At 31.6% G+C, this 14786-nt stretch overlaps 1 protein-coding gene across 2 annotated transcripts; it reads left to right on the forward strand.

Annotated features, from left to right (window-relative positions):
• Window positions 1-484: 484 nt before the first annotated feature.
• On the forward strand, window positions 485-11634 carry LOC100256002 (phenylalanine--tRNA ligase, chloroplastic/mitochondrial). 2 transcript variants are annotated; one of them, XM_019217471.2, is made up of 6 exons: window positions 485-1164; window positions 2305-2495; window positions 6065-6271; window positions 6357-6474; window positions 7001-7077; window positions 11172-11634. In XM_019217471.2, the coding sequence occupies exons 1-6, from the start codon at window positions 924-926 to the stop codon at window positions 11175-11177; spliced, it is 840 nt and encodes a 279-aa protein (XP_019073016.1). In that variant the 5' UTR covers window positions 485-923; the 3' UTR covers window positions 11178-11634. The 2 variants fall into 2 exon arrangements, with proteins under 2 accessions (XP_019073016.1, XP_019073015.1); XM_019217470.2 differs by lacking the exon at window positions 11172-11634 and adding an exon at window positions 7512-7632.
• Window positions 11635-14786: the final 3152 nt, after the last annotated feature.

Here is a 14786-nt window from a genome sequence, read left to right on the forward strand (position 1 = left end):
TGTATAATTAAAATTAGTTAAATTTTATATATTTTAAAATTATTTAATTTTTTTTATATGGAAAAGAAAAAAAAAGAGTGAAGTAAGTTTGAAAAAACAAGTAAAAATGATTTGTTAACTTTAATATTTTTTTTCTTTTCTTTTCTTCTATTTTTTTCTTTTTAGTTTATTTTTCTCAAATTTTTCAAAAAATAAACATAGAATTAAAAAATAAGAAATAATTACAGAATTGGAAACCAATTTTAGAACTTGCTTATATGATTGCATTAGTTTGTGTAAATAATAATTTTATTGAATGTTAAGAGAGTGGTATTAAATGCACATTATTTAATATTTTTATTTCTAAAGAAAGTAATCTTTACATGGATTGGACCAGTGTTTATTTATCCATGTGGGCCAGCCCATTAAAAACATCAAACCAACAACTCAAGGGACGACCCTGGTCATTCTCGGGGGCCCACAACCTTCATCTCAAACAAAAGCCCATGGGCAGGATCACCTTCCACACACATCTTCATACCAGCCACCACGCTACCAACAATCCTCCTCCATGAAAGCCCACCTCCATCACAGCAAGCAGAAAATCCAACACGCCAACCATCAACCTCCGCACAGACCTAACACTGCATAGCCGTGTTTTAGGAGTGTTAGGACGTGATTAGAGAGGATCTACTTTGAGTGTTCATGGAGTTTCGCTATAAGAGGAATCAGTTTACCAAAAATTCTTCATGAAACCATCCATTTATCTCAGGGAACATTTATGAAGTAGAGTCAAATAGATTTACAAATAAGAGATGATTGATTCCTTTGAATGAAATAACCTTATTTCAAATTGCCCTAATGTGGCCTAATAAGCAAAATTACTGGTTATATTTTGGACACATCTCAGTAGAGGTTCGGGGGAGAAAATAGAAGAAGCAGAGATGCTTACTTACTTCAGAGGGGCCACTGCTCGCCACCACCACTTCATGGCTGTGCCCATTTCACTTGCCCAAGCCACTCTCTTCTCCAAACCCTCCATTTTACTCCACAGAAATGCCATCAATGGCTTCTCCTTTTTCATTCCTTTCTCCTCTTCTTCTGCTCAGAAGATTCAGACTCACAAGTGGAGGCAACCGGTGGTCTCGGTTCTGGATCTTGGTGGAGTCAAGATTGGCAGAGATGGTAACATACCCACATCCCAGAATTGCGTTTAAAAAGGATCTTTAGCTTGAATTTCGTGTGCCCAATTTGCGTTTTTGCAGACATTTGCACTCAAGTCGTGTCGTTTGTTTGCAATTTCACAATCTGATTTCTTTTCTATTGTGCGTTTTTTTTTCCTGCTAGGTTCGAATTCAAGCATCCAATTTGCGTTTTTGTGGGTAGTCTTATGCCCAACTTGTGTCATTCAATTTGCAATTGTTGTTATCAGACTTCCTTCTCTCTTTTGAGACTTACACAGTTAGAGACGTCATTTCTGTGAAATTAAGAATGCATGTTCCAACTTTCACTTCTTTCTCTCTCTCTCTCTTTTTTTTTTTTTTTGTGAAATTGGAATTCAAGAACTTATTTTACGTTTTACAAGCTTAGCGGGTTACGTTTCTGTTCTATTTGTTGTGCTGTTGGAGGTGTTTGGTGCATTTATATAACTAGGCTTGCAATTTCGCCCTCTGATAAAGGTTAAATTTTCTCCCTTTTTATTTTATATTTTTTTAATGGTGTATTTGTTTTGGGTATTTGGTGAAATGAGGATTTTGTACTGGGTTTATGGCATTTTTTCAATTGGTTTGATATATGTGAATGTGGGTTTTGTAGGGAAGATATGCAAATTTTTTGAAAGTAAGAATGCAATTACAACTCTGATTTCCTTTATATTTATATTTTTTTATGCTTATTTGCATATTGGTTGATGTCAAAATTCATCTAATGGGTTGTTTTTTATTGCTTTGGATTGGTTTAATGTAGTTGAATGGTGGATTTTGTTTCTAAAACTTAGGGTCAATTTCAATTTTTATTTTATTTTTTTATTTTTTCAATTTGAAGACCTGGGAGTCTATGTGATTGGAATTGATGTACTCGAGTTTTTGGATTTTGCTGATTGCCTTGATAAACTTGGGATGCAGAGCCTTAAAAAATAAACTACATTCACTAAGCTATATCTCTGATTATACTTCGTCAGAGCGTGAAATGCAACTTGGAGTCTTTGTATTTTTTAAATTTTTTGGGTTATTCTATTCTGAATATTTGGTAAAATTAGAATTCATGTACTGAACCTTTTTCAAGTTCTTTTGGTTGGCTTGATATATTTGGTTGTGGGGTTTGTAGATGTGGTGAGGGATGATCCTACAAACAATGTCCCGGATGCAATTTTTTTGAAACTTGGAATGCAGCTTCACAGGAGGGATCAACACCCAGTTGGAATTCTGAAGAATGCAATATATGATTATTTCAATGCCAATTACTCTAACAAATTTGATAAGTTGGATGACCTTTGCCCAATAGTCTCCACAAAAGAGGTTTGACCATTAAGAAATAAAATAGAAATTGTATGCATGTTTTTTTTTCACTGTTTTGAGCTATACATTGCACTATTTGGAACTTGTATTATCTTTCTATGACTGGTGCTTGACATTTTGTTGCTGTTTATATTTATTTTGCTGCTCATTTCTTGTTGGTTAGTGTCCTGTCCTAGGTGTTTTAACATTTAAGAATCCATGAAAGTGGTATTTGCATATGTTGCCCATTATTCCATCGACGATGTTCTAAGTAGGGAACCTAGTATCCAAACTTCCATCCAAACTTACATATAAAAAAAAAGTCCAGAACAGGCATTCAGTTTACCAGGTTTATCAGTTCTCTCCAGTGTTTATTCAACTCTTAAATGCAGTATTCTGGACATACTCCAAATTTGAAATTCCTTTGGTAAAATAAAGGCATGGTACTTATAGTGGTCTATTAAGGAAAAGGTTTGTTTGACCTAGCTTTTGTACAAAAAATTCAAGGATAGTCTTGCAGATATGTATCATATAGGTGTATATTTCTCTATCATGATACAAGTGAGAAAAAATTCAGGAAAGTTGTTTTGTTTAAAAAAAAAATTGAAAGTTAATTTATGTTTTGAGAGGGACATTAGGCAACCTAGGATTCAAAGGGACATATTGTCTCTTAGGAAAATATAATTCATAGCATTCTCAACCACTTACAGGTTATTTCAGTCCTTTTATATTGATTTATTTAATTTTTTTCTTTATTGTAGGCAAGCAAAAAAGAATTTTACAACACCTACTATTATCATTATTTTGGTAATTAGCATTGATGGAGATTGTAAAAATTCTCTAATAGTATTGCAGGAGAAAAATAATATTTATGAATTTTTGTTAAACACAATTGTCATAATGATAATAATTAATTAGAATAATATAAGTTTGTAATTGGAAAAATTTTAAAAAATAAAAGCTTTTGGAAATAGTTTGAATAGGAGTAGAAAATTCTTGGATTTCATGGAGAGCTTAGGTGGGATCTAAAGCATGGGGCTGTTTGCTATCTATTTTAGTATTTGCTGCTCTTCTCTCTTATAGGTGTTCAGCTGCAGCTTGTATTCTCTGAGCGTACTTGGGTTGTGCCCCCTTTTGTGTTCTTCAATATAATCTTCAGGCTCATGACTAGTGCAATTTCTACTAATTGAACACTTTTCACTTCAAATAATATTCAGTAATCTAAATAGCATTTATCAAATTATTCTAACCCGCCATTAGATTTATAAAGAACCCAAAATATGAAATTTTCTTCTTAGGCATGAGAAATTGTCATTGTTATAAACCCCATGTTTGTCTTGTACTTACAAGCATAATTATAAAGCATGATCTGCGTGTCTTATCATGAAATATAACAATGTCATAAAATAGATGATTGATAAAATGTTAGAAGTCCATTGCAAATGCTTAATGGAACTGAAAATTATTACAGAACAAGTGCATATTTCACTCAAACTTTTATGCAGTAGTGGTAGCTTATAAACTCACAACTTTGTAATCATGTGCTTGAATCAAGCAAACTTAATGGCTCTCAGCTACAACTGCTCTACATTTTAACCATTGTTTTATGTTATGGGAATAGTGACTGAATTACACAGTTCCATCATTATAATTTATGCATTGTAATTTCATTTGTGGGACTTAGTTTTCACATGTGTTCACATGTCATAACTGTAATTTCCCTAATTTTATGAGAAAGAAAAACTCTTTAATTTTCCCTATTTTGACTGAAACTTTTGGAACTTGGACTTTATATGGTGCAAATGTATGTTATCAGCTATTGCTTTTGACCAGTCATGAGTAGATACTATTTATAAAAAGACACAAAGGAGGATATAATCCAAGTGCACTTGTAGTCAACAAGTTACTCTGGGCATCAAAATTGAAAGAAACAACAATGAAGAAAAGCAGCAAGAAAGTGCCCCTACCTCCCAAACTCTCAATGAACTAATGGAAGGATCTACTACTATGCAAGATAACTTCTTCTAAGCACAACTACACATAACAATACTTAGCCTGCGCTATGGTGTCAAGTGGTAGGGTCATTGGAACATGCCTATTTTGATGGATTTTAATTTGTGGGGATAGTTAAAGTGTAAAGTGTTTGATAAAATAAATTTGCTAGTTTTAATAAATTGGAATTACTACTGAATGAAATGTGAAGCTAGATATTAGGAGGAGAAAGAAAGATAATTAATTTATTTGTATGACACTATGACTTACACATTGTGAAGCTTACTAGTAGGGAATTGTTGAACAGGGGAACTTACTTAATAGGGGAGAAAGAACCACACATATTTCTTGATGAGTAAATATAATTACATTAGCCAAAGGCCAAAAATATATGAGTAGTTCACTAATTGCATGTTATTGGAAAGAGAGCTGAGCAACTATGATTCATAAACTTTTTACAATTTAAAGGCCTGGGTCCAATGAGATATGTTGCATCATATTACCTAATGAACCAATGAAGTTTATGGATTTCCAAAACTTCTTGGAGAGGTTCATTATTTTATGGTTCTTTTTTTTTAGGGTTCTTTATTTTCTCTTTGCTGAGATATCTAGAATATGGCATGGTAGGTATTTTTGCTCCATACCTCTTTGGAGGTCGATTCTTTGGCAAAGTAGGAGGAAAACAAATTAGCATCAACTTTGGCTTGACTTGAGATCACAAATCTGACTAGAGATTTTGCAGTAGTGTGTTGAGGTCTAATCTGAATCCAGGTTGTGATGTGTGCATCAAAGAGTCTTTCCATAAGCCATGAAGCTTTGAGGTGTTTTGTGATGGCATGACTGGATAATGAGCTGCATTTTGGTCTGGAATTTGGAGTTCGGTTATGCATTTCTGTATCTATATCTCCAAAATTATTAACTAATTTTAATTATTTTATCTATTTTTCAAAATAAACATTCAAAATTGAAAGTTTGTGTCACGAGTCTTCAGGCTTATCCGGAATAGAATGCCCTGCATTAACTCTTGCTGTTAATGCATATAATACCAGGTCAGTCAACACAGCCATTCGCTTGCTTATGTTGACTTTCAATGGCTTAAAGTTTATGGCTTCAATGGTTATTACCATGCTAACACTCAAACTAATTCTTTTTTTGATAGGTAAATAAGAGCTTGTATTAGAAGCGCCTAGAAGTGGCGAAAACAGTACACATGAAGTATACAAACAGATTGCCCAAGAAACTAGGCAAAGAAGACAAAAAACCTTTCCCCTAACTAGACATATGGCCACTCTATAAAATGGTCATTGGTTTCCTCTTTCTCTTTACACAAGCATATTCAAACTAATAACTAATAGTTATTGGATTTAAAGCTTGTTTGTTAATGTTCTTCATGGTTGTGCTTCTATTTTTAATCGATTCTCTTGGCCATCACCGTTTCCCCCTTATTAAGATTGGATATTTAAGTTTCAACGAAACAGCCTACTAAATCCTCCAGATAGATCCTATTTATAAGGCATGGAAGTTTGGTCAATGTCTGCTTCCAAGATTCTTATCCATATTTCTATGAATTCTTATGCCAGAAAGTCTACTTCTTGCAGAATTTTGATGATGTCTTGGTTCCTCCTGATCACGTCAGTAGAAGTTACAATGATACATACTACATTGACTCCCAAACTGTCTTGAGGTGCCACACTAGTGCTCATCTAGCAGAGCTATTGAGGAGGGGACACACTCATTTCCTTGTGACTGGAGATGTTTATCCTAGAGATTCCATTGATTCAACTCACTACCCTGTTTTTCATCAGGTTTCTTATCTCTGATTTTATCAATGATTGTTTTCTATTAACAAGTTTCTTAATGTTTTCTTCAGTTCAATAACTTATCATGCAGATGGAAGGTGTTCGTGTCTTCTTTCCAGGTGATTGGGAGACATCTGGAATGGATGGCACGTCTTATGCGGCTGAGGATTTAAAGAAATGTCTTGAGGGTTTGGTGCAGCACTTGTTTGGTAAACTTAGATCAGGAGATTGTCTTAATCAGATGCAAACTTAATGCTATCAGTTCATGCTGCAGTGAGAAATATGAGTTAAGGAATCATTTATCAGGTCGAATAATTCAAAATCTGGGAAATACTGCAAGTAAAAGGGGGGAAAAATAATGAAATAATAAAATAATAAAATAATAAATTTAAGTGGGGAAAGCAATTCATTTTTTTTTTTTGATCAGTAAGTAATATGTGTATTGAAAAGAGGTGCTAAAGAAGCGACTCAAAAGTGGGAAAGCAATTCATGTTATGCAAAAGCGGTATAGGTTGGTCATTTAGAAGTCAAATCAAGATAGTCCAGAATAATATAGGGAATTATTTGTGATTCTCAAGGTACTTGTTAAGAATCATTGATAAATTACGTAAGGAAACATTTAAGAGTGCTATTATTCTTGAAATTTCTGAAATCTATCAGAAAGGTAGTTTTCATCTTGGGGTTTACCATATACTGTATAGAATCTGTGTGGGCTAAATCTGTTGAAATTTGCAGGTAATGTGGAAATGCGCTGGATTGATACATATTTCCCTTTCACCAACCCATCATTTGAACTTGAGATATATTTTCAGGTATGCTTTTGATCTGGCTGGTGGTTGCATTTTAGCACTATATATTTCGAATTTCTTTAAAACTTTGTTTTTGAACTAATTTTAGTAGAAACAGGCTCCATTTCATTTTGCTGTTTTTACCTTTTGCAAGGAAGGGTAAAAATCATTTAAAAAATGTGAACTTCAGTTTATTCCATTGCTGGCATGTGTGGCTTTCATCTGTTTTTGAAGACACTGAGATTCATAGACTGATGATATTCCAATGCTTATAATAACAGTAATGTTGATGATAAAATAATATAAAAGTAGAAACAAAATTAGTTGTCTCCCTTTTTTTTTCTTTTAGTTTCTTTGTTCTTCTTACCCCTCTGTTGTGGGGAGGGGGTGTGGGGCTCTTTGTCGTTGCCAAATGTGAAAAAGAAGATGTATTATGTCCTTTTATTTTGGACTTACAGGACCTATTATGAAGGCATTGCTTTCTTCAATGTATATTTATGACTTCAAGACATTTTTGTATTTTATTTTGTGGCAGCATTTTTTAGTGTCACTATTGAAGGAGAAATTCATAAACATATATACACACATGCTAGTGGGCATACACAAACACTGATGTTCCACACACTAATTAAAAAATTCTTGCTTTGAGTAGTATCTTTTTCCAGAACTCATGTCCATGTCAGATGGCAACATGACAATGACTATTTGCCAGCAGATGGAATGCTGGCAACACTTTTATGGATTGAATGTTTTCCTTTCCCTTTTCCTTGTAGTGAATGATGTGTACTTTAGTTGCTCTTACATATTTGATGCATTGTGCTTATGCCCTAACTGATGCAGAACAGAAAAGTACCAAAAAAAATGATGGGAGTCTAGGAATTACTTCCAAAAACCTTAGGCTTCACATATAGGTTTCGTTTTCATCACACAAAAATGAAAACATTGAAAGCTGGAAGGTTTTGTGTTTTCATTCATTGATCCTTTTAGAAGATAGAGTGATCAGCTTTGGAAACTACAACCCTAAGACCCCTAAGACTCTTAAGACCCCTAACACTCTTTGGAACCAATCACAGTAATAATTAAGCTGAGAAATCAGAAACTTGAACTGATAAATAAAAATTAAAAGGCACTTGGAAATATAAAGCATTAATGACTTTGAAAATAAGAACACTCCAATACCCACCCCCCGCCCTTCGGAAAACTCAACCTTGACAAGTTAAAGGCATGGAGTTTCTCATAAAGATCACAATTCAACTGCTGAAATTCATTGCTTGTGATCCACATACAATCTCAAAGTGGCCTTTCTCTCCATTCCACAAGATACTTTTGATAACCTCCTCTTCTGGTTGAAACAATTTAGTGACCAACAACTTTTCAATCTTCTCTTTCAATCAAGGGGCTGGTAGAAGATGACCATTTGGACCATTAATTGATGTAGCAGCTTTAGGATTAGGATAAAGGGTGCGGTCTTTAATATTAGAGATCTTATTAATGCTCATATTTTCTGGCAAGTCAAGTACATTAGCGTTGGGACTTGTTTTCCTGAGAATTTTATAGGGACCAACATTCTTTGAGTGGAGTTTCTTATAGGCACCTCTAGGATATTGTTCAGGCCTTATTCACACAATAACCATATCACCTTCAATAAGTTGAGCAAATTTTATTTTCACATCATCGTATGACTTATTTATTTATTTGATAGGCAAGCTGGAAAAACATGTATTCATATGACTTATAATTTCATTGATGAAAACAATTTTCATTGAACATGATGTTGTATGTCATCTATATGCTCACTAAAAGCATCAGCTTCAATGATAGGTCATGCATCCATTGGTAAAGGAACCAAATCCATAGGCTTTCTAGGAAGCGATTCAGTCACAATCTCAAAAGGACTGTGACCAATAGACCTGTTCAGGGAGCTATTATTTGCAAATTTGGCCATTGATCTGATCTCTAGCTAGGCAGTGAAGTAAATGATCCAAGCTTCAATTAACAACTTCTATTTGGCCATTTTTTTGAGGGTGAAAAGAAAAAGAAAACTTTAGTTTGGCATTCGGTATTTTCCATAAAGTTCACCAGAAGTAACTCATGGACCTACCATCCAATTTAGGAAAATCATGAAGGCGAACAATTTCCTTGAAGAAGAGTTTTTTTTTTTTTTTTTGATAGGTATTCCTTGAAGAAGAGTTTAACAATCAGGCAACATCTTTAGTCCTTAAGCATGGGATAAATTGTACCATCTTGGAGTAATGATTTATCGCTACAAGTATACAATCATGTCTCTAATAGTTTTTAGAAAACCAGGGACAAAATCCATGCACAGGTCTAGCCATGGCTCATGTGGCACAGAAGTGGCATGTATAGACCTATATTCTTCCTTTGCCTCTTTGATAATTTGCAGGTTCGATGTCTGGAGACATTCTTAGCCACATTTTTTCAGACTTGGTCAATAAAAATGATTTTCCACCATTGTAATGGTTTCATCTCTTCCAAAATGACCAGTTGTTTCTCCAGCATGAAGTTCCAATATTACTTGCTCATGAAATGATGTTTTGGGTAAGCAAAGCTGAGTCCCTTTGAAGCAATATCAATCATGTAAAAAATCACCATATTCTCCCGAATTTCTAGGCACTAAAGCAACACATATAGTGCTAAAATCTTTGCAAGAAGGATAAGGTCTATTGAACGAGTCAAATCCAACAACTTGTACTGCAATAGAAGAAAGAGTGTATGCCAATTTGCTAAGGGCCACTGCAAAGAATTCTTTGCCATTGCAAAATGTGCACATATATGTTGTTGAAAAAGATGTTTAGAGCATGCATTAAACCTCACAGATAGGTTTTTTACAATATGGGTGTACACATTGACATTACTATTCACATCAAAATGAAAGAGATTAAAATATTAAATAGCATCATTATCATTTAGATTCTATATATGTTTTACCTTCAACACACTTAAGTTGTTTGAAATTTTCATAATATATCTAATTTAATGGTAATATATTATAAAGACCACACAAAGAAACTTAAGATGATTGAAAATTTCATAATATATTTGGTTTTATGACAATATAATATAAAGACTGAAAAAATAAAATAATGTTTGACGTTCCAACCATAATACATTGCTGTTACTTCAAAAATTAGAAAAAAAAAACATTCATAATTCATTGCAATAAAAACAAATACAAGATTCTAAAAACTTTATCACCTAAATTCTGCATGTAGAACAAGAGCAAAGTTAGGATCTTTCTGTGTGGTTAAGTGAAACTCGGTTTCTTATCCTACTTTACAATTTTTGGTTTCTTACTTATTCAAAACAAAGGTCGATAATATTAATAGTGTACTTGATATATATGGAATTACCAAAGACAACAAGATTTGCATATGGAATCATAAAAGAACACTAGAATGACAATTAATAAACATATAAAGATGTACATTTGAGTTGAGACACACCTTGAGGAGAGATACAACAAAAAAACATAAGCAAATGCACCCAAGGATTATGGAATTCTCCTCCTTTTTCCTCTGGCAAACCTCACTTTTCTACATGATAATGAATTTATCAAAAATACAAATTGATACTAAAACATAATAATTATAGTCATATCCCCTTAAGGCATTAAAATATTAGAAAGTCTCTTGATGAGCACAGAGGGTTAAAATTATGTTTATTGCTTGGATACAACAAAATGAAGTTACAAGTATACTAAATAATATACTAGGAAATAACATATCGACACCATATATAAGAGTAGAATTGAAGCTAAAACAAGAACTTTGAATGCATGTTTTGCACCCTTTGTGTGGCTTTGCCTTATTATATAGTTCTATACATCATGTATACTTTAAAAAAAAATTGTTTTGCATGTTTTTTCTTAGGGGCCTTTTTATGCAATTTTATTTTCTTATCACAAGAAAGTTGATTAGAGTTTTTGTAATTTATTTTCGTCATAATTTCATTGTAATATAAAAAAGAAAATTTGAGATTTTTCCTAATATTTTTGCTTTACTCGATACTTTTCATGATTTGAATGGAGTTTTTTACTTTTTTGTGTGAGACTTGGACTCATCAATGTCTCATAGTGTTCAAAATGGAGCCTTTTGCAGAGGTAGAAGAAGCACCTACAACACTAATGATGGAGTTACTTCAGGAAACATGACTTTCATTCCTGTAAAAATGGCTAAGACATTTCAATTTTTTGACCACTGCACAAAAACCATGTTTTCTTAATTTCTGAAGGAGTTGTATTTTTTAAATAAATTTTATACATAAACAACACTTGATCTCAAGATCAACTCAAGTAATCCATGTCTAATAAAAGGATGTGAGATACACCCTCCTCAACTTGAAGGAGTGTGAGCCAATTGAATAAGAGTGTTTTGAACAACTTGAAGACAAGCTATACTATATGTTGTACCATCCTTTTTGATGGAACTCATGAAAGGCTAGTGGATATGAGTCTTTGAGGAATGAATTAGGCTCAATGCTGTTGTATATAATTTAGAGTAGATATTTGAAATGTATGGATATTATTTGTAGTACCATCATGGATATGAGTTGTGATGTTTATTTTCCTTGTAATTTATTTTATGCATTTAAGTGTCTTATTTCAAAAAGGTAAAATTTTTATATTTGATTACATTAGAGTTTATATTTAATACTTTAATTAGGATGACTAATGATTATATATTGATGTAAATATTATTTTTCACAAAGATAGTTCAAAAGTTATGTTTGGAACCAAATCCCAAAGGAAAAGAATTCTAAAATTAGATTTCAGTCTCTTGGTGATCATGATTGGTATGAGAAGGAATTGAAATGAAAACAATTCTCTCGGGTCTGGTATTATAACGAGAATAAATAACTTTGGTGTACTAGTTTGACCATGCTACAACATAAATATGAATGATCTAAATATTAATTCTTCTTAACTAAAATCAACCTAATTATAAATTTAATTATAAAAGTAAATAAATTTATCATAACAAAAGTAATTAAGAATGTCATTTATATAAAAATTACAGAAACAATCAATTTCAATGATTTAAAATCACTTCTCAACATTAAACTTAAAAATCCCTCTAGCATGATCTAAATTATCTTAGAATCGGCTTTTTAATTCACTTAAAATGCAAAGTAACTTACACTAGTTTTAAAAAATTAAAAGATTATTATCATAAAAGAATATTTGTTTTTGTTTAAATCCCTTTACTCCTCTATTAATAATTATAAAAATAGAGAAATAACTAAAATAACTAAAATAACATGACATAAATGATAAAAAAGAAAAAAAAAAAAGATATATAACCAATGTTTTAAAAACCGGACCAGTGATCGAATCGGAAAAGTTACCGGTTCACGGTTCACTGGTCGGACCGGCGGTTGAACCGCGGTCGAACCGGTGATGTAATAAATAATTAAATATATAATTTATATATTATATAAAATTAAAAATAATTATAAAAATTAAAAATATATAAAATTGCAAATTTTAATAATGTTTGATTCTTATATATGGTATATTAAATTAAATGATAAAGTTTAATATTTTAAATTTTATTAAATAGAAATATGTAATATTTAAGAAAGAAAATATATTTAAGATAAAAAATTTATAATATTTAATTTTATCCTTTTGTCTTTGTATTTTATTGTTTTTAAATTATTCTATTAATTAATTTATATTATTTTTTATAATTATTATAAAAATAAAGAAGAATTAAAATATTTACATTTTTTTAAAAGATTTTATATGATAAAATTTTGAAATAAAATCAAAGTTCTATGTGTCCAACCCTCAAGAGGCAATGTTTTCCTCTAATAGTCTCATTCCCAATCCCACATCGAAAGCACAAGAATTTGATGTGCTCCATGTGCTCTATAAATACCTTCCAACTTGCCTTTAACCCAAACAAGCTAGCAAGTTGGGCGTGGAAGCATGGCTCAAGTGGAAGTGTTATTTTAAAATAAAAAATGCAGCAAATTGGGCTTGTAGACATGGCCCAAATAACAGTGTTAATCTTATCATTGGACTAGGCCTAGTGGCTTGAACCAAAGATGAGTTTGTAGGCATTGGGCCTAGAATGGGCCTTTTACATAGTAAACAAAAACTTGTTATCTAAGGTGTGACCTGCAAACCGGACGGGTTGTCCGATTCGACGATTCAACTGTCGGTTTGAACGATTCAATGTCGGTTTGATCACAAAACGATTCATTGAGCGGATCGAACCGGATAGTTCACCGATCGATGGTTTGATCGGTCGATTTTTAAAACCATGTATATAACTACAATGATATAAGTGAAATTAATTAAAATTGAGAATTCACTCAAGTTAGAGAATTATTTATTCTAATAAAAATATTAAAGAAATACATTACTTATTGTAACAATTTTTTTTTCTTCTTGTATTCTATGTGAGCATCTATAATATTGAAAATAGAAATAAAAGAATCCCCATTCATATTTAAAATAATTTATTTTAGAAGATTCTACCTTTAAAAAGTCCATTAAAGTTCAAAAAGAGAAAAAAGATGAAATGAATAGTATGTAAAGAAAAGAGAGTGAAAAAGACAAAAATATATGTATTAATTTAAATTTAAAGAGAAGAGGTAAGAGTAACAGGGCAACATCGAAAAAGAGAAAGTTTACTTTAATAAAATTGAAATCTCATAAATTAAAAACTCAATTGCTATTCGTAATACCATTTTTACTAATGCGACATTTTACATTTCTAAACTACCCTCCCTTATTATTTCCCCTCTCTCTTTCATCTCTCATCTCTCCTCTTTCCCCTTTCTCTTCCCCAACCTCACGTCCCAATTGCACCATTTTTTATTTTCTTTTTATTTATTTATTTTTTCCCAACCCCCACCCCCACATTTTAGCTTTCTTTTTATTTTATTTTATTTTTATTTTCCTTTTCATCTCTACCCACCCAACCCCCCACTCCACGTAAACTTTTATTTTTCTTTTCATTTCTTTTATTTTTTTTCACACTCTATTGTTTTTCATATTCTTCTTATATTTTAAAACAAAATAATTTCTTTAAATAATAAATTATAAAATGATTTTTTCACCAAAAGTGCGTTATATAAAATGATTTTATTATATTCAATATTTTAATGTGAAATTCATAACTCAATTTTTTAAAATAAGAATTATTATTAAAATTTTAAAATAAAAAATATTTAATTGAAATGGTTTAAAAAAAAATATTTTAAAATATATAATTCTTTATAAAAAAAAATGAAAGTTATAAATCTTATTTGAAAATTGTCATCAGATATTGAATTTCATTATTCATTGTATTTCGTGTGTGATTCATAGCCTTAATTAAGTAGAATTTAGGTTCGGTGTTGAAAAGAAGTTAGAGAAAGTTCTTTATTAAAAATGGTATATGTGGAAAAAAAAGTTTCCTTTAACACAACTTTCCATTTAAAATTCTTAAAAAGTTGTCTGCCAAATCCTTTAAAATTCTTTCCTTCTAAAAACCTCCACTATTCCAAATCCATTCTTCCCTTTTTCCATTTAATTCCCTTGATTCCAAATAAAGTAGAATAATAACAATCTTTCTAACAAGTTAATATCATATAAAAGCAAATAATAACAATCTTCCTAATAAAATTCTTTCCTTCTAAAAATCCCCGTTATTCCAAATCGATTCTTCCCTTTTCCCATTTAATTCCCTTGAAGCAAAGTTACGAACATTTGGAAATACATT

The sequence above is a fragment of the Vitis vinifera genome, chromosome 19 (genome assembly GCF_030704535.1).
Source record: "Vitis vinifera cultivar Pinot Noir 40024 chromosome 19, ASM3070453v1".
NCBI lineage: Eukaryota > Viridiplantae > Streptophyta > Magnoliopsida > Vitales > Vitaceae > Vitis > Vitis vinifera.

Bases quoted from the DNA above. Each gene is read 5' to 3' on its own strand.
- LOC100256002 (XM_019217470.2), top strand. From the start codon at position 924: ATGCTTACTTACTTCAGAGGGGCCACTGCTCGCCACCACCACTTCATG. The intron at 6,272-6,356 runs GTTTCTTATCTC...CTTATCATGCAG, and splicing joins ACTACCCTGTTTTTCATCAG to ATGGAAGGTGTTCGTGTCTT. The intron at 6,475-7,000 runs GTAAACTTAGAT...TGAAATTTGCAG, and splicing joins TTTGGTGCAGCACTTGTTTG to GTAATGTGGAAATGCGCTGG.